Source organism: Bactrocera dorsalis, chromosome 2, assembly GCF_023373825.1.
Source record: "Bactrocera dorsalis isolate Fly_Bdor chromosome 2, ASM2337382v1, whole genome shotgun sequence".
NCBI lineage: Eukaryota > Metazoa > Arthropoda > Insecta > Diptera > Tephritidae > Bactrocera > Bactrocera dorsalis.
The window spans coordinates 75,633,959-75,652,381 of NC_064304.1; the positions used below are offsets into that span (position 1 = coordinate 75,633,959).

At 35.9% G+C, this 18,423-nt stretch overlaps 2 protein-coding genes across 8 annotated transcripts in view; one reads left to right on the top strand and one right to left on the bottom strand.

Annotated features, from left to right (window-relative positions):
- The window catches only part of LOC105226404 (dnaJ homolog subfamily C member 16), a 623,397-nt gene that overhangs the window by 521,891 nt on the left and 83,083 nt on the right, over nt 1–18,423 (bottom strand). For all 7 annotated transcript variants that reach the window (XM_049449953.1, XM_049449948.1, XM_049449946.1 and 4 more), the window contains 3 exons: nt 18,249–18,395; nt 17,158–17,338; nt 132–346 (listed from right to left, as the gene is read on the bottom strand). In XM_049449953.1, the coding sequence (XP_049305910.1) occupies nt 132–346; nt 17,158–17,338; nt 18,249–18,395 (543 nt within the window). The remainder of the gene's footprint in view (nt 1–131; nt 347–17,157; nt 17,339–18,248; nt 18,396–18,423) is intronic.
- The window catches only part of LOC125776613 (uncharacterized), a 217,393-nt gene that overhangs the window by 96,062 nt on the left and 102,908 nt on the right, over nt 1–18,423 (top strand). The window lies entirely within an intron of this gene.

The window sequence follows — 18,423 nt, forward strand, 5'->3', positions numbered from 1 at the left end:
ATCAGGAAGTACTAAGGCAACTTTTCCGCACTATTAGAAATCCCGAATCGAAAAAAGTCCGGAATCGACCCACCCTACTGTATATTAGTCCCTCTAACTAGATTTTAAGAATAGAACATATATGTACCTACCTTCCATAACTTGTTGTGATGACAGTCTCGGTAATGAAAGATATTGATTTGAACAAATCATGTCATTTAATGTTTGAACTGGAATCTCAGGCAATGAAATCTGTGCTCGTGGTCTGCGGGAATCTTCATTAAACATTAGCAGTGTGTCGAGATTTGAACTAACCTTGAACAGTTTTTGAATTTGTTCACTTCTACTATCATTCAAGTCAATGAATCTGTAAAAAAAAAATATAAATATGAAATTAATTCATGAGGAAAGAGCAATTTTTCCAATTGCAAAAAATTTAGAACATTTAACTGAAAATTAGATTTTTGGCACATATTTTCGTTCTTTAAGAATTTTATCTCAAAGACCTGTGTACAATTTCATTAAGATCGGTTGAGTAGTTCTCAAGAAATCTTGACTTCAAAAACACAGTTTCGAGAAGAGCGCATTTAAAGATGGGGCACCTTAGCCCAGCTAGCCTAGCGCACAAGTTCTCAAAACTGTATCTCTGAAACTATGACTCCGATCAACTTGAAAGTATAGGACAATATTCTAAAAGTGTTATGGAATTCAATAAAACAAAAAATCGATTTTTTGAAACCCATGTAACCCTCTTAGTCAAAATCCAACATCCAGTAAACCACATTTACGAAAAGCACACATAGCATATACATAAATCGATTTTAGAAATTTAAGCGGTCAAAAATATTTTACAGAGTATTTTGCTTTTTTTTGCTATATGTATTATATTACTTCGTATTGTTCTTTGTAAACATACATACACCCCTATTCTGTGCACTTGACAAATTCAACATATTTCTAATTTGTCAAATTTTTCAAGCATTTCGTATTCTGTGTCTGAGATTAAAAGCTCCTTTCTTCATAAGTTGTTAAGATGTCGAATGCTCTTGACAGGGCTCGTGGGTCGGCTTTAGTATACCGTCCCACGATTTCGGGAATGAAATGGGTATGGTCGGATAGAGGAGATTCTCCAGATCACGAATATATATGGTTATAGCCGCAGGAAGCTTATAGTTTCCGAGTTATTCGCGTTTAAAGTTGAAAATTTGCAATATTTTATTTACATATTTTCGATATATAAAATTAATTTTGCACTTATATTTTTGAATTTTATATACACTAACACATCACTTATTCATTTGCACACATTTATTTTATATAATATAGTGCAAAAATTGCTTTTAATATACATTTAAATTATTATTGAATTATTATTATTTTAAAATCACTACATATTATAAAACAAAGTCACTTTTTCTGTCCTTTTGTCCCCTTAAATGTTTAAATCTTGAAAACTAAGCAACTGATTTTGATGCGGTTTTTTTTAATAGATAGATTGCTTGAAGAGGAAGGTTTATGTCATTATAATTTGAAGAAATATATAAAGGGGCGTGGCACTCGGACAAAATGTGGTAAAAAACCATATATTTTTTGTTTACACAGCCATACATCATAAAAGAATCCACCGATTAAAATGAAACTTACTTGAAGTTAAACTTTCAAATATTTACTTTCGTTCTGCATCAAAAAAATAGTTGATTCATTTCTTATTTAACCAAAATTGTTTGAACAAGAGCAGCACTGTTTCCAAAAAAAACTGTTTGTGTGTTTGTTCGCTGTCAACCGAATGAAACTTTAGAAGTTATGTGGGAATCTCACCCCACCTCATTCGTGTTGAATTAGATCGTGTGGTGAAAGAACTCGGTACGTACACATGTATGTAAGTACATACATATGTACGAATCTCTCGCATCATTAAATTTCGGGCGTAAATATGTATGTATGTATTTTCAATTCATGTCGTTATTACCGTACTGAATTCCATGTAATTCGGGGGTGTTGTGGAATCTGATAGTTGTCGGAATCGGAATTAAAACCGATCAAAAAAAGCAGTAGGTGTCATGAATTCAGATATTATTGGTTTGATGTTCGAAACAGAATTTGTATCGGTTTTGGGTGTCATCGAAACCAATTTTATCGGTTTTGCTATCAGAAATAAAACAAGAAGATAATCGCCAACAGATTTGAATATGCATTTTATATTTCTGTGTGTTGTTAGACGGTTGAGAAAATGTAAGTTCAGGAATTTATTTATTATATTCTTACAAAGTAATTAACTTTATTTTTGTAGGGGAAAACATAAGAATAGAACGCAAAACACGATCATAATTGAATTTATGGAAAAAAATCCAGATATCTTAAGAGGGTTTACGAAACGCAATAAACCGACAATAGAATCGTTATGGCAGGAATTAACTGAATCGCTTAATGCTGCAGGTCCTCCACACAAAGATGTAAACGGGTGGAAAAAGGTAAGTAAATTTCAGTCAAAATTAAACTGCAATTAAAACAAACTTATTTCTATAGGTTATAACTGAGTGGAAGAGCGAAATCAAAAGAAAATTAGCTCACAACAAAATTGAGAGTCGAGCAACAGGAGGTGGCCCATTTTCTAAATATCAGCTCACTCCAAACGAAGAAACTATTGTGCGTCTTTGTGTCATTTCTCAAACTATAGAAGGCATACCAGGTGTTGCTCTTGGCACCCAACCCTTCAATGAAAATTTAAATATTACAATTGCAAATGTAGATTTGTCTTCCTCATCGTCAGAGCAACAAAATATAAACTCAAGTTATAATGCATCCAATAGACAACAAGTTGTAAAAATAAAATAAATATGTAAAAATGCAAAAAAATGTAGGGTAAGAATTTAGATATTCCAAAAATAGCAAGCAAATCTTCATGGTATAAAGAAAGGGGAATTGTTTTACTCCAAATGTAACGCGTGCGGGCCACGGACAGTAATGAATAAATCAAAACAGCGGGATCGATTTTAATCATTTTTTCAGTGAGTGACATAGGCCTTATATTTTATTTCCGTGCGAAGCCGGGGCGGGTTGCTAGTAACAAATAAATTACAAATTGTCAAATAATCAGTCTTACCTTATGGACATCATTTGTAAAAATAAATTTGTCAAATAATCAGTGTTACCATACTAAAATATTTTACAAACTAAAACAAAAAAAAAATATAAGGAAATATTATACCCTAAATACAGAAAAAATAATCGTTGATAAACAATACATTTAAACGGCCTGAAGGCCGCCACTGTAAAAGTGAGATCTACGGGAGAAAAAAAAAAATCTATACACCTGGTGTTGGATCGACATGGGTAATTTTTTGAAGCAATGCCGAAGGCCGCCCACGCAAAAAAAGTTCTACGCGAAAAGAATTTGATACACCCCGGTGTTGGACCAACTAGGGTTATTTTTTTTGAAGCGCGGCCGAAGGCCAGCCACGCAAAAAGGAGTTCTACGCAAAAAGAATTTGATACACCCCGTTTTTTTTTTTTTTTTTTTTTTATAGTTGGGGGAAGCAATGAAAGCCGGAGTGCGGAACTTTAATCCGCTAAACCTAACCTACTCCCACCTCAAGACTCTCCCACCGGCTAAGTATTACTTCGTGGGAGGGACAAGACATTTAAGTCTCCTCTATGGTGCGGACTGACGGACGCATAAATTGTTCAAAAAGTCTCAGTTTTGTCATTATGGATGCTAACGCTTCGCTGGCAGCTTTCCATTTATCGGTCGACTAACACATGAGTGTCGTTAAATTATCGACTGTAAAACTACCACCTAGTGTGGTTTTTAGTTTTTTCCTTGTATTTGAAAATCTAGGGCAATAAAATAGTATATGTTCAGAGTCTTCTATATGCTCTGTACACGTCGGACAGTTCGGACTAATGTCATTGTGGAATCTGAAAAGGTAGCTTCTGAAGCACCCGTGTCCACTAAGTATTTGGGTCAGATGAAAGTCTAGGTCCCCATGTCGTCTGTCTATCGAATGGATATCCGGTATAAGTCGGTGGGTCCAACGCCCTTTGGATGAGGAATTCCACCGCTCCTGCCACATTTTAATGCTATTGTTCCTCTCCTCTGTCTTTGCCGATACTGTTTTAGGCGCTGGTAGATGATATAAACGCTCGAGTTCATCTCCCTGGATGTCAATGGGCGGCATGCTGGCTAACACTTCAGCAGCGTCGGTTGATATAGTCCGGAAAGCACTTATTACTCGAATTGCAGAAAGCCTATGCACTGCAATTTTTTGTTTAGCATACGCTTTTATATCCATTGCCTGTATCCAAACTGGTGCCGCATACAGTATTACGGAACTCATTGCTTTCGCTATTAAGAATCGCCGGCTGGAACGCACACAGCCTCTATTGGTCATCATTTTCGATAGGGCATTATAGATTTTATTTGCCTTCGCGGAAGAATACTCCAGGTGTTCTTTAAATTTTAATTTGGAGTCCAATATTACTCCCAGATACTTCATTTGCGGCTGCGAGGTAATCTCGCACTCCCCTATAGTGAGCTCTATTCGTTCTTCTATCTTCCTGGTACTTATGAGTAAAACTTCTGTTTTTTCCTCCGCCAGTTTCAGACTCACAGAAGAGAACCATTGGCGTAGACCATTTATGCACTCATTACATTTATTTTTCAGGTCGGCTAATTGTTTGGCTACTGCTACCACCATGAGATCATCCGCATAAGCTACTAGTTTAATATCTGTTGCTTGCTGTCTTTTTAGCACCCCATCGTACATAAGATTCCATAATAGTAAGCCTAACACTGAGCCTTGGGGTACACCACTCGAGATAGAGTAGCTCTTGGTGCCTTCGTCCGTCTCAAAAATCAGCCTCCTGTTTTTAAAATAACTCGTTATTATATTTATGAGGTATTCAGGGGCCCGTATTTCATCCAGGGCTTTGATTATGTGTATTTCTTGACATCCAGGGTAATCAGCACGCATTACTTTTCTGTGCCACCTTTCCATCTTTTGCCACTTACTGCATATCTCGCAGTATCGACGACTTCTCGTAGTGCGTCAATAGTGGATCTCTTCTTTATAAAGCCGTATTGTCTCTCTGATAATCCGCCGGCTTTCTGGATTGCTAACACCAGGCGGTTTCGTATTACACTTTCGTACACTTTACCCATTGTGTCGAGCATACACAGAGGTCGGTACGATGTAGGTTCTTCAGGTGGTTTCTTTCGTTTTGGGAGCAGAACCAAACGTTGTACTTTCCAAGAGTCGGGGAATACCTCTTTCTTTAAACAAGCGTTGTACATTTTAGCGAAAACTCGGGGTTTTAAGCTTATGACTTCCTTCAGAGCTCTGTTTGGTATGCCATCCAATCCAGGCGCTTTGGTGTTTTTGATTTTCCTTGCTATTGCCAATAGTTCGTCTTCCGTGACTAACGGGGGTGACTCTACAGCTTCGTTTCGTCGCTTGGCATATGAAATCCGGTCGTGTTTCGGGAATAGTGTTTCGGGAATAGTGTTTCGACGACCTTTCCCATAAAAGAGGCATCTTTAGGTTGCTGCTGCTTATTTTTAAATCTGGACATACATATTTTGTACTGTTTTGCACTCCAAGGGTCAAAGTTTGCTTCCTCACACAGCTTCTCAAAACATGATTTTTTGCTTCGTGTAATTGCCGACTTCAGGAGCTTCTTGTGGCTTTTAAATTCCTCCCTTAGGCGATTTTCATTCGTTTCGCCCCAGTTACGCTGTAGACGCCGTCTAGTTGAGTGACAAAGCTTTCTCAGCATGGAAATTTCATCATTCCACCAATATACAGGCCGCCGCTTGTGGTTATGTGACGTTCTAGGGTTATTTTTTTTTTGAAGCGCGGCAGAAGGCCGCCCAAGCAAAAAGGAGTTCAACGCGAAGAAGTAGCAATGTCATAGAGGGTATGTTAGTTAGGTTAGGTTAGTATGGTAACACTGATTATTTGACAAATTTACAAATTTATTTTTACAAATGATGTCGATAAGGTAAGACTGATTATTTGACAATTTGTAATTTATTTGTTATTTTAAAATAATAATAATTCAACAATAATTTAAATGTATATTAAAAGCAATTTTTGCACTATATTATATAAAAAATTTATACATTATATAAAAAAGAATAAGTGATGTGTTAGTGTATATGGGGTATTCCATACCAAATCGACCACTTTTGAACCCGACCCCTTTAGATTTTGCTGAAACTTATCCATCCTTTTCTACTCTTTGAAAAACATTTTTGAGAATTTTTTCAAAATTTTTTGTCCTACTTCAAAAAAGTTATGAATTTTTCTATTTTTTGCTAAAAAAATGGCTTTTTTATATTCAAATAGCCATAACTTTTGTAGAAATTAACTTTTGGGGACCATTTTTTTTTTTAAATTTTTGTTTTTGAATGAACTTTTCGAAAAAATACTCGAAAAAAATTTAACACGATCAATTATATAAAATAATCGTTTTTTTTTAAGTAAAATCTTAATTTTTATTTTTTTGAAATTTCGCCATTTTTGTTTTTTGTTTTTTTTTTTTCAAAAAAAACTTCAATTAATTTGACAACTATCCCTGCTAATCTCGGAGTGGGCCGATTTTTTTAAATATAATATAAAAAAATATAAAAAAAATCGAAAAAAAGCTTCAATTAATTTGGCAACTATCCCTGCTAATCCCGGAGTCGGCCGAGTTTTTTTAATATTTTTTTTTATTTATTTAAAAAATTTTTTAATTAAAAAATCGGCCCACTCCGAGATTAGCAGAGATAGTTGTCAAATTAATTGAAGTTTTTTTTGAGAAAAAAAAATAAAAAACAAAAATGGCGAAATTTCAAAAAAAAAAATTAAGATTTTACTTAAAAAAAACGATTATTTTATATAATTGATCGTGTTAAATTTTTTTCGAGTATTTTTTCGAAAAGTTCATTCAAAAACAAAAATTAAAAAAAAAAATGGTCCCCAAAAGTCAATTTCTACAAAAGTTATGGCTATTTGAATATAAAAAAGCCATTTTTTTAGCAAAAAATAGAAAAATTCATAACTTTTTTTAAGTAGGACAAAAAATTTTGAAAAAATTCTCAAAAATGTTTTTCAAAGAGTAGAAAAGGATGGATAAGTTTCAGCAAAATCTAAAGGGGTCGGGTTCAAAATTGGTCGATTTGGTATGGAATACCCCATATATAATTCAAAAATATAAGAGCAAAATTAATTTTATATATCGAAAATATGTAAATAAAATATTGCAAATTTTCAACTTTAAACGTGAATAACTCGGAAACTATAAGCTTCCTGCGGCTATAACCATATATATCCTTGATCAGGATAATCTCCTCTATCCGACTATATCCTTTTTATCCTTGATATCCTGCAACGGTATACTAAATTCTTCCCCAATCCATTTTCTGTGAGCGATAATACTTTTGGGGAAAAAATTTGAAAAAATTTATGAACTAGCCCCACACGATGATCAGAAAACGTCACTACCTTTAACTGTAATGGTTCCAGCAGCTTTGAACTTCTTTGGACACGGCTCATATCAGGAAATGTGTAGGTAACAACGTCAACTTGCCCATGACTCAGTCGTTATTTCGAGAAGTGTACGGGCTGTAGCAAAATTTATTGTGAAGGTGAAGGGAGGAAAATAAAGTTTCCCAGTTCAAAAGAGGGAGAAACTTTTATAAAAATGGGGCAAGTATTATTGTAATACAAATAATAATATACTAATTTAAGCTAATTTATTTAATATATATTCCAGATTTTTTAGAAAATCAGGAAATTTGGAATAAAGAGCACCATAGGAGCAATTGACTGCACGCAAATTGCTATCAATATAATTTGAATAGAAATCAGCTGTTTCTATTTAGATTGTTTTGTTCACCACACGTGTGGGGAAAAGCTTTGCGAATTGAAGCTTTTACTTTTATCAAAATTGGCACAGAATACCAAAATATTTCGTGCTTGATAAATATTTGAGTTAATTTTCAATATTTTCCTATTTTGTTAAGTGCATAGAATAGGGGTGTTATTATGTTTTATTGAAAAAAAATTTATCAAAAACTCAGAATTTTACAATATTTGTATTATATAAGTATAAATAACATTATTTGTTGTATGTATTTCAAATCAATATACATATAACGGGTGATTTTTTTGAGGTTAGGATTTTCATGCATTAGTATTTGACAGATCACGTGGGATTTCAGACATGGTATCAAAGAGAAAGATGCTCAGTATGCTTTGACATTTCATCATGAGTAGACTTACTAACGAGCAACGCTTGCAAATCATTGAATTTTATTACCAAAATCAGTGTTCGGTTCGAAATGTGTTTCGCGCTTTTTTATCGACAAATTTTGTTCAGCGATGAGGCTCATTTCTGGTTGAATGGCTACGTAAATAAGCAAAATTGCCGCATTTGGGGTGAAGAGCAACCAGAAGCCGTTCAAGAACTGCCCATGCATCCCGAAAAATGCACTGTTTGGTGTGGTTTGTACGCTGGTGGAATCATTGGACCGTATTTTTTCAAAGATGCTGTTGGACGCAACGTTACGGTGAATGGCGATCGCTATCGTTCGATGCTAACAAACTTTTTGTTGCCAAAAATGGAAGAACTGAACTTGGTTGACATGTGGTTTCAACAAGATGGCGCTACATGCCACACAGCTCGCGATTCTATGGCCATTTTGAGGGAAAACTTCGGACAACAATTCATCTCAAGAAATGGACCCGTAAGTTGGCCACCAAGATCATGCGATTTAACGCCTTTAGACTATTTTTTGTGGGGCTACGTCAAGTCTAAAGTCTACAGAAATAAGCCAGCAACTATTCCAGCTTTGGAAGACAACATTTCCAAAGAAATTCGGGCTATTCCGGCCGAAATGCTCGAAAAAGTTGCCCAAAATTGGACTTTCCGAATGGACCACCTAAGACGCAGCCGCGGTCAACATTTAAATGAAATTATCTTCAAAAAGTAAATGTCATGAACCAATCTAACGTTTCAAATAAAGAACCGATGAGATTTTGCAAATTTTATGCGTTTTTTTTTTAAAAAAAGTTATCAAGCTCTTAAAAAATCACCCTTTACAAGTAAGGTAGCACAAATAATTAACGCCCTACCCATCACAATCCGTCACAACCCCACCTATAAACTATTTTAAGGAATTCCTTTCATTATCGTTAAGGGAACGGAGGATTCCTTCATTCGTTATAGATAAGCGCGCAATTGTGTTATCAATTAATTATTAACAATTAACAATCACAAGCACCTGTGCGAAAAGCAGTTTTTAATGTCTCGAAGTATTTTCGAAGCGTTTCTCTTTCCTTGGCCCTGTAGTGTGGTGAACTATGACGTCCTCACTAAAAATACAAAGTTTTATTTTTTTCCGTTCTTCCGCTTTAACTTCTTTTACTACAATCACTAAATGATTTTGATTGCCGACCCAGTCGATTTCAAACATTTGACGGAAGTTCCAATGTTCCCTTTAACCAACACTCATTCGTTTTAAGGAACACCGCTTCTTTTCTGTGTGCTTTAAACCATTTTTCTGAAAATATATAATTATTGCCTCCGCAAACTTATAGTTTTCGAGATATTTGCATTTAAAGTTGAAAATTTTGCAAATTTTATCTTGCAATTTCTCGATTTCTAGTAATTATTTATTTCATATTATGCACTTTTTATGCACTTATACTTTATTACATTGTTTCTACATATTTATTTTTCTAGTAATTATTTAGTTATTTGCTTAAAATAAGCATTTTATATTTTACACAAATTTCATTCCATGCACAATAACAAAAGTATTCCGTGTTGACAGATAATAAGTGTTATATATTTTCTTAATCTGGAGCAGCAGCTCTTTCCAACCATACCACTTTTAACCCTGAAATCGTGGGATGGTATACTAAAGTTTCCCCAAATTTTCTGTTGTACGAGGGCTGTCCGATAAATAACCGACCTCAACGTGAAGCTAGCGGCACGTCTGAAAAAAAAAGTTTCTACTTCAAATTGTGCATATTATAATAGCTACTCGCCAAAATTTCAGAAATTTATCTTGCGCAATTATCTGTTGACAGTCGTTTTTGTGAGTATATTTCGGTGATTTCCCCAAAATGGAAAAAATTGAATATCGAGCTGTAATTAAATTTTTATTTTTGAAAGGCCTTCACAAATCAAAAATGAGTTGGACTCTGTGTATGGTGACTCTGCACCATCGTTTACCACCGTAAAATTTTGGGCAGCTGAATTTAAACGTGGTCGCAGGAGCTTGGAAGATGATGAACGTCCTGGGCGTTCAAAAACTGTAACCACTAACGATAACATCGCTAAAGTTCATCAATTGGTACTAGACGACCGCCGGATTAAAGTTAGGGAAATAGCTGAGATTATGAAGATGTCAAAAGAAACTGTTTGTCACATATTAAACCAAGATTTGGGCATGAGAAAGCTGTCCGCGCGTTGGGTGCCGCGTTTGCTTACGCTAGTCCACAAACGTGCGCGCATGAACATTTGGCTCAGCTTAGAGGCAATAAGACCAAGTTTTGGCGCCGATTGATAACTGTAGACGAAACTTGGATTCATCATTATACGCCCGAAACAAAAAACCAATCTAAACAGTGGATTGAAAAGGGGGAACCAGCCCCAAAAAAACCTAAAGCTGTGTATTCGGCTGGGAAAGTGATGGCCAAGTTTTGGCGCCGATTGATAACTGTAGACGAAACTTGGATTCATCATTATACGCCCGAAACAAAAAACCAATCTAAACAGTGGATTGAAAAGGGGGAACCAGCCCCAAAAAAACCTAAAGCTGTGTATTCGGCTGGGAAAGTGATGGCGAGTGTTTTTGGGACAACCATGGAATTATTTTTATCGACTATCTTGAAAAAGGAAAACTATAACAGGAGCATACTACGCATCATTATTGGACAAGCTAAAGGAAGAAATTTCGAAAAATCGGCCACATTTGCAAAAAAAGAAAGTCTTGTTCCACCAAGACAACGCACCATCTCACACCTCAACAGTCGCCCTGGCGAAAATCCACGAATTGCGGTTCGAACTGCTTAACCATCCACCTTATTCACCGGATCCAGCACCAAGCGACTTTTTTTTTTGTTTCCTCAACTTAAAACTGCGCTCGGCGGCCAGAGATTTTCGTCAAATGAGGAGGCAATCTCTTTCGTGAACTCGTATTTTGCAGACAAAGACGCTAAGTACTATTTGGAAAATAGAAAAATAAAAATAAAAAATTTTGAAAAAGTCGCGTGCATCATGGTTAGGTCGGTTATTTATCGGACAGCCCTCGTATTTTATCATAAAGATAAATTCGAGTAATTATTTTTACGCCAGAAATACTTAAAGCCAAAAAATAAGTAATTGATAAAATTTTAAACAAACATTTTATTTTATTTCTTTATGACTTCCAATCTTAAAAATCATCCCAGCTGCGGATAAAGTATGTGTCGTAAGCTAGCCTAATATGTCTATTATTAAAAACATATATAATATATATTTGTTATAATAATATAACAAATCTTACCTGAGTTACTCAAATCCATCACAATATTTGCGAAATAATAAAAATAAATGCAAAACACAAAAATAATGATTCTTTACCTTCGTTAACTGAGATCACAAAAAACAATAACAGAAAAATAACGCGAATATCAAGTTTCGAAGTGCGAGCGCAAGCACACAGTGCATCTTTGTTGGGTGGAGGTCGTAAATTCTTATTACTGGGCTAATTCTCTTTCTATTGTGGGTACTATTTTTGATAACCTTTTATTAATAAATTGGACTTTTGGCCAGCTTATTTTGAATAATCGACCTATGTGCATAGTGAGTGTATGAATAATGAGAAAGTTTCTCTTTATACGATTCGATGTTGAACTTTATCTCTCATGACCCAATAATTCAATCACGTTAAAGCGAAATAATTCAAACCACCAATCTTCAACCACCCAATTAGCACAAACTTCTAAAGCAAATTTTTTATCATCCTCACTCACTTTCTTCCTGAGCAGTTCATTTCTGTGTGATAACGGGTGATTTTTTTGAGGTTAGGATTTTCATGCATTAGTATTTGACAGATCACGTGGGATTTCAGACATGGTGTCAAAGAGAAAGATGCTCAGTATGCTTTGACATTTCATCATGAATAGACTTACTAACGAGCAACGCTTGCAAATCATTGAATTTTATTACCAAAATCAGTGTTCGGTTCGAAATGTGTTTCGCGCTTTTTTATCGACAAATTTTGTTCAGCGATGAGGCTCATTTCTGGTTGAATGGCTACGTAAATAAGCAAAATTGCCGCATTTGGGGTGAAGAGCAACCAGAAGCCGTTCAAGAACTGCCCATGCATCCCGAAAAATGCACTGTTTGGTGTGGTTTGTACGCTGGTGGAATCATTGGACCGTATTTTTTCAAAGATGCTGTTGGACGCAACGTTACGGTGAATGGCGATCGCTATCGTTCGATGCTAACAAACTTTTTGTTGCCAAAAATGGAAGAACTGAACTTGGTTGACATGTGGTTTCAACAAGATGGCGCTACATGCCACACAGCTCGCGATTCTATGGCCATTTTGAGGGAAAACTTCGGACAACAATTCATCTCAAGAAATGGACCCGTAAGTTGGCCACCAAGATCATGCGATTTAACGCCTTTAGACTATTTTTTGTGGGGCTAAGCCAGCAACTATTCCAGCTTTGGAAGATAACATTTCCGAAGAAATTCGGGCTATTCCGGCCGAAATGCTCGAAAAAGTTGCCCAAAATTGGACTTTCCGAATGGACCACCTAAGACGCAGCCGCGGTCAACATTTAAATGAAATTATCTTCAAAAAGTAAATGTCATGAACCAATCTAACGTTTCAAATAAAGAACCGATGAGATTTTGCAAATTTTATGCGTTTTTTTTTTTTTTAAAGTTATCAAGCTCTTAAAAAATCACCCTTTATAAAGCCTTTATGTTTATTAAGATCGGAAGTCTGCATATCACTGCATTTACTCGTATAAACTTTTTTGCAAATAATAAATGAAGTTGTGATCTTTTATTAGCTCTGCTAACATATCCGAAATTGCACTTCTAACTTCCGTTTTTCACTGAGTTTATAAATACCCATCATAGTATAATAGCAAACTTAAAAAATGTATAATAAATATCAGTATATTTGTCAATCATCCTTTACAAAAAATCGTAAGTTCCAAAACATTTGCAAAAGAAACAATAACAAAACAGTTACTCAGCGCACGACACGAATTTACACTTTTGACTAAAATAGTACTTGTTCTGTTGATTAAATTTTTTTCGCTCTTGCGTTTTTGTTGTAGGTGCGTATGCGTTTCTTATGTTTTCCATAGCCAATTCTATCTAACAGGAATTGATCCGGATTTTATTGGCCAAGAACTGTATTTTCGAAGATCTGCATGTTTCAACGTAATACGTAAGGATCGCGTGCTAGGGATAGGTAGGGATACTACCCTAGAATGTCAGGGTACAGCTATCCGGTCAGGCGATGTCGAGGTCAAAATATTTAACATATACATCCCACCAGTTACAGGTTGCTCTACAGGATATCACCCGAGCTACTTTGTGGTGAAAATCGTCACAGTCTTTGGCATTTCTGTCTGTCAAACGATCGTAGGTGGGTGAAACTATCGGATAGACAATTCGACATTATGCACCATGACGCGCCCCCCAAAATTATGGGCACCTGTAATCGCTCGCTCTATGTTATCATTGCTAGTAGTGGTCTGATAAATAGCATAACCTGGCGATCTAGGCTAACTCTCGCAATGAATTTGGACGATTTTGCCCTCGCCCAAAATTATTTCGATCGAGGAACCTCCCGACTTTATTTTTGTGGACAACTTCACAACTTTAACAAAGCTAACTGGGTCGGCTTCACAGAACTTTCCAAGAGCACCTTCACGGCTTTATCCATTCCTACGGACGTAATCGTTGGCAAGCGTCAATTCCGCAAAGTGATCACAACAGCTACCGCCGCCTACCGATGTGCTATCCGACGACTGCGCAAAATGCGGAAAGACTGCACATTACTTACTTTCACCGGGTCAGGATTTTCAGCGTGTCATCAACAAGGCAAAATTGTCCAAATTTATTGGCCCTGATGGAATTAACATGCTATCTCACCAAGGTACTCAACCTGACGCTGACTCTTCAAATACCTGATGTGTGGAAAATCGGAATAGTGGTCCTACTACTGAAACTTGCGAAACCCACCAACAAAAGGGGGTCCTTCGTCCGATAATTCTCCTCTTCCCAGTAGTAAAGAAACTTCAGGTCTTGCTACTCCCGACCTTCACGCACCACCTGAGCTTAGCAAACCACCAGCATTACTTCTGAAAAGTTCACAGCACCACAACTCGCCACAGGACTGAAGATGAACAACCTAAACGGCCGTCAATCATCCGTACTATTTCGAGGTAAAAACTCCAAGCTGAGAAGAATTAACATGGTGGTGTCCTCTTCCCATTCTTATTTAACTTATACATCTCCAAACTCCCGCAACTACCAGACGGAATGGAATCGATGGCATGTGCTCAAACGTAAACGTCTATCTCTCTGACCTTTCTCGCTTCCTAGCTGCACGGAACCTAACTCTCTCCCCCACTATATCTACAGCGACCATATTAACAAACTGGACAAAGGAGTACAGACTTTACCTTACTATTGAGTCGATGGTGTTAAGATCTTTCGACAGCTCGTGCTCCTTTACTCCTCAAACTATTGCAATTATTGCCAAAATACAGAGCCGCAATCCGGACTACAACGGGATGCCTCTCTAAGGTTTCGTAGAAATCATCCTTGCAATCACCTGCTTGTGGCGGAACCACTTCCCAGGAACATCAAAAGGTTCTTTCTCAACCACTTCGACGACATAAAACAATACTCCGACCAGACTTCGGCCGCAAGAAACTTCAGACCTGCACTGACCGCCATTCACAGTGGAGCCATTAACACTTTCACCGACCCCCTCTCAGAGAATGGCGTACTTGGAGTCAAACCACCACCTATTGCACACGAAGAGTCGAGTTGCCACAAGAATTGAGAGTAATCTTTGCGCAGTTCGTTCTGAATGTACAGTGTGCAAAGAGTCCCGGCATGACACTAGCTACCTCTTTGCATGCCCTGCTAACCCTGCACATCTAACACCCCTTTGGTCCAACCCTGTCGAAACAGCATGTTTCCTGTGCCTACCGTTGGATAACGTCGATGACAACTTATCACATCCTTACTATTTTAACGGGTATTACAAGTGCGTAATATTAAATTGTTGGTCTACTCTTGAGAGAGTCATAACTTACGATCACTCAGTGTAGAATTACTTTAAGTGTTTTTTTTTTGTTTTGACGGGAATGATTCTTAGCCATTTTTCATATTAGTATGAGTACTCACTTGTACCAATTTTTATGGCTCATGACTTAAGTGCACTTATTTTATTGGTACCAATTGCAGATCTCTGTTGTGAAGTGTATTTTAGTTGCGGTGCTATGGACGTAAAGTTTTTTTTTTTTTTGGTTTTTTTTTTAATTTGTAATAATTTTGAGAAATTTCTAAATATTTTTATTTAATTCTTGAAATGTCTAAAAAGTAAACCGGATGGCATGAAATGAGATTGGAACAAGTAAGGAAGGGCTACATTTTATACTCTTGCAACTTGTAAGAATTAAAGCCAGGTAAATACCGAAAGGTGTAATACGTCTAACAGAGGATCGGAATCTAACAATTTTAGAAATACATACATATACTCTGTATACCTCATACACTGATTAGACATATTCGGAATAAGGTATAAGAAAGTTGGGGTAGTTTTGAACCGATTTTATCTGTTTGTCCCAACACTACATACTTTTAACATGCCATCAATCATAGAGAGTAAAGTCAGCCGGATGTTCGAAAATTCTGATATTAGTTATGTGGGGGCTGGTTCAAGTATCCGCTGAAATTTATCTATTTTAGACACAAAAATATATTATTATGAGTGAAACACGCTCTCATTTTTATTGAGATAACTGACATATTGACTGATATATGCGGTACAAGGGGCTAAGATAAGTATGGGCCCAATTCTACAAATTTTTGACATTCAAGCCATGAATTGATAAAGAAGGATTATCTCTAAATATCAATTACATATCTCGCACATTGACCGACATTTTCGATGAAAATCATCTATAGATACTAGGGTTCAAATATTCGGTATCTAGGGGCTTGAAGACTTATGATTGGATTTGAACAAAACACTAAAAGCATTATTCTTGCATAGTTTCATTCCGTCATATTAAACGCTTCTTGATTTCTTTACTGGAAAGTTAAAGAATCAAATGGAAAATAGTATTGTGGTATATGGGAAGTAGGCGTGGTTGTAGTCCGACTTCGCACATTTTCGTAGTGTGACTTAAGAATGTGAAAGCGATGCTACGTACTAAATTTTGTCGAAATCGGTCGGTCGGGTTTTGTGATATCGGTTTTCACTAAAAAGTGGGCGGAGCAACCCCCATCATCCAATTTTCACACTGGCTCCTATAAACCATTTCCTCTCTAAAACTATTTCAGAAGTAAAATTTAATATATCTAGCAAATTAGCTATTGATTAGTAGTTTTTAACAGTACCGTTATTAGGGGAGTAAACGGGGTTATCCTCCGATTTCTTCCATGTTCACACTGACCGTAGGAGTTCTTATAATTTTTGAACTCAGAAAATTTGGCTGTTGTATCTTTAGTAGTTTAGGAGATATATACATTAAACATATTAGAGGGCGTACCCACACCCACTTCTTTCAAAATTTCTTGCCCACAAGTGCCCCTTGCTACCGGGATCCCTTGTACCAAATTATGTTTCATGTCTTAATTTAGTGCGTAGTTATGGCACTTTATAAGTTTTCGGTTAATGGCGATATGTGACAGTCGCAGATGTCCGATTTACTAAGGCTACAGCTTATACGGACGGACGAACAGACATACAGTAAACCGGTTTTCAACTTTTCTCGTCGCACTGATCACTTATATATACATATATAACCCTATATCTATCTCGATTAGTTTAAGGTGATATGTAAGTACAGGTGAACAAAATTATAATACTCTGTAGCAACTGATTCCAAGAGAAATCTATTCTTTAATTTTTTAGTGACGGCGGTAACAACTTACCCAAACGCAACTCTGTACTGGAACGAGTATGCACTTATTAAATACCGAAGTCTCGTTTTATTTCTCGGTTCCAAAATTAGCGCTCGTACTCTATTGTCAATCCAACCTCCCAAAAAATCTTCCACATTATGGTCATATATTCTCTGCTTAATTGAATATGGCATCTTTTTTCTTATAAATTCTAAAATAGAAAAATACTGGTTAACATTTTGGTGCTATTCAAGTACATAATGATGACTTTCAACGTTCTTAGAATACAAGGTTACGACTACTTTGAAATCATATGACTCATGACGAAGTTGGTTCAAAATGGTTAGTTACCATGGTCTTTCAAAAAATTTGTTTATGTTATTTTATCTTTGAAACAGTTTAAAATATTAATCATAAAACGCTGTAAACTGACAATTTTCTTGTAAGCAATTAAATATAATTTCTATCAAAGATGTTATAAAGTGTAAAAGTTTTACATCTAAAAAACAAAGAAACACAAGAACAAAAAAAATTATATAACTAATGATCTTTTTTCTCAAATTCGTCCTACTATAAATATGGCGATGTAGGGTTGGTTTCATGATGTCAACGTTTGTCGTAACCTTGTATTCTATAGATGTTGGATGCCTTCGTTCTTCGACGTAGATTTTGAAGAATAGGTAAAAGAATTTCAATATTATTAACAAAGTCGTAGTCTTATTTGCTCATAGTAGTACATTAATTACTTTTTATTTGAAATCTCTAGTTAAAAAAATCTAGATAGATATGAAATTATAGGGTTTCAAAACGAAATGCAAACACAGCATTTTGCGTGGCCACTATGTAACGATTGCGCAGAAATTATTATGGTAACTTAACGTTCACTTTGTAAATTTAGTGTTTAGTTTAATTTGGAACATTGATTGAAGCACGTTGTGTCAGTTATACATACTTTGAAAAGTAAACTCAATTCTTTTATTTAACTAAAGCTTTATAACAAAAAGTCCACACAAAAAGGTCTAATTTATATATAACACAACGCTACCTAAAGAAGGGAACATAAAATTCAATATTTATTTTTTTAGATAATTTTTAATATTGCAACTACATAATCTACTTACCTTTAATTTTAGGCAGAGTATAAACATTTTCACGATATATGTAGCAGTGTCCATCTAGAATTATAACCAAACTTGGTATAGAGCTCACACCCGATTTTTTAACTAAACCCGGCTCGTATGCAGCATTAACTGCTGCAAAGTTAATTCCTAGAAAAATATCAGATAAGAAAATGAT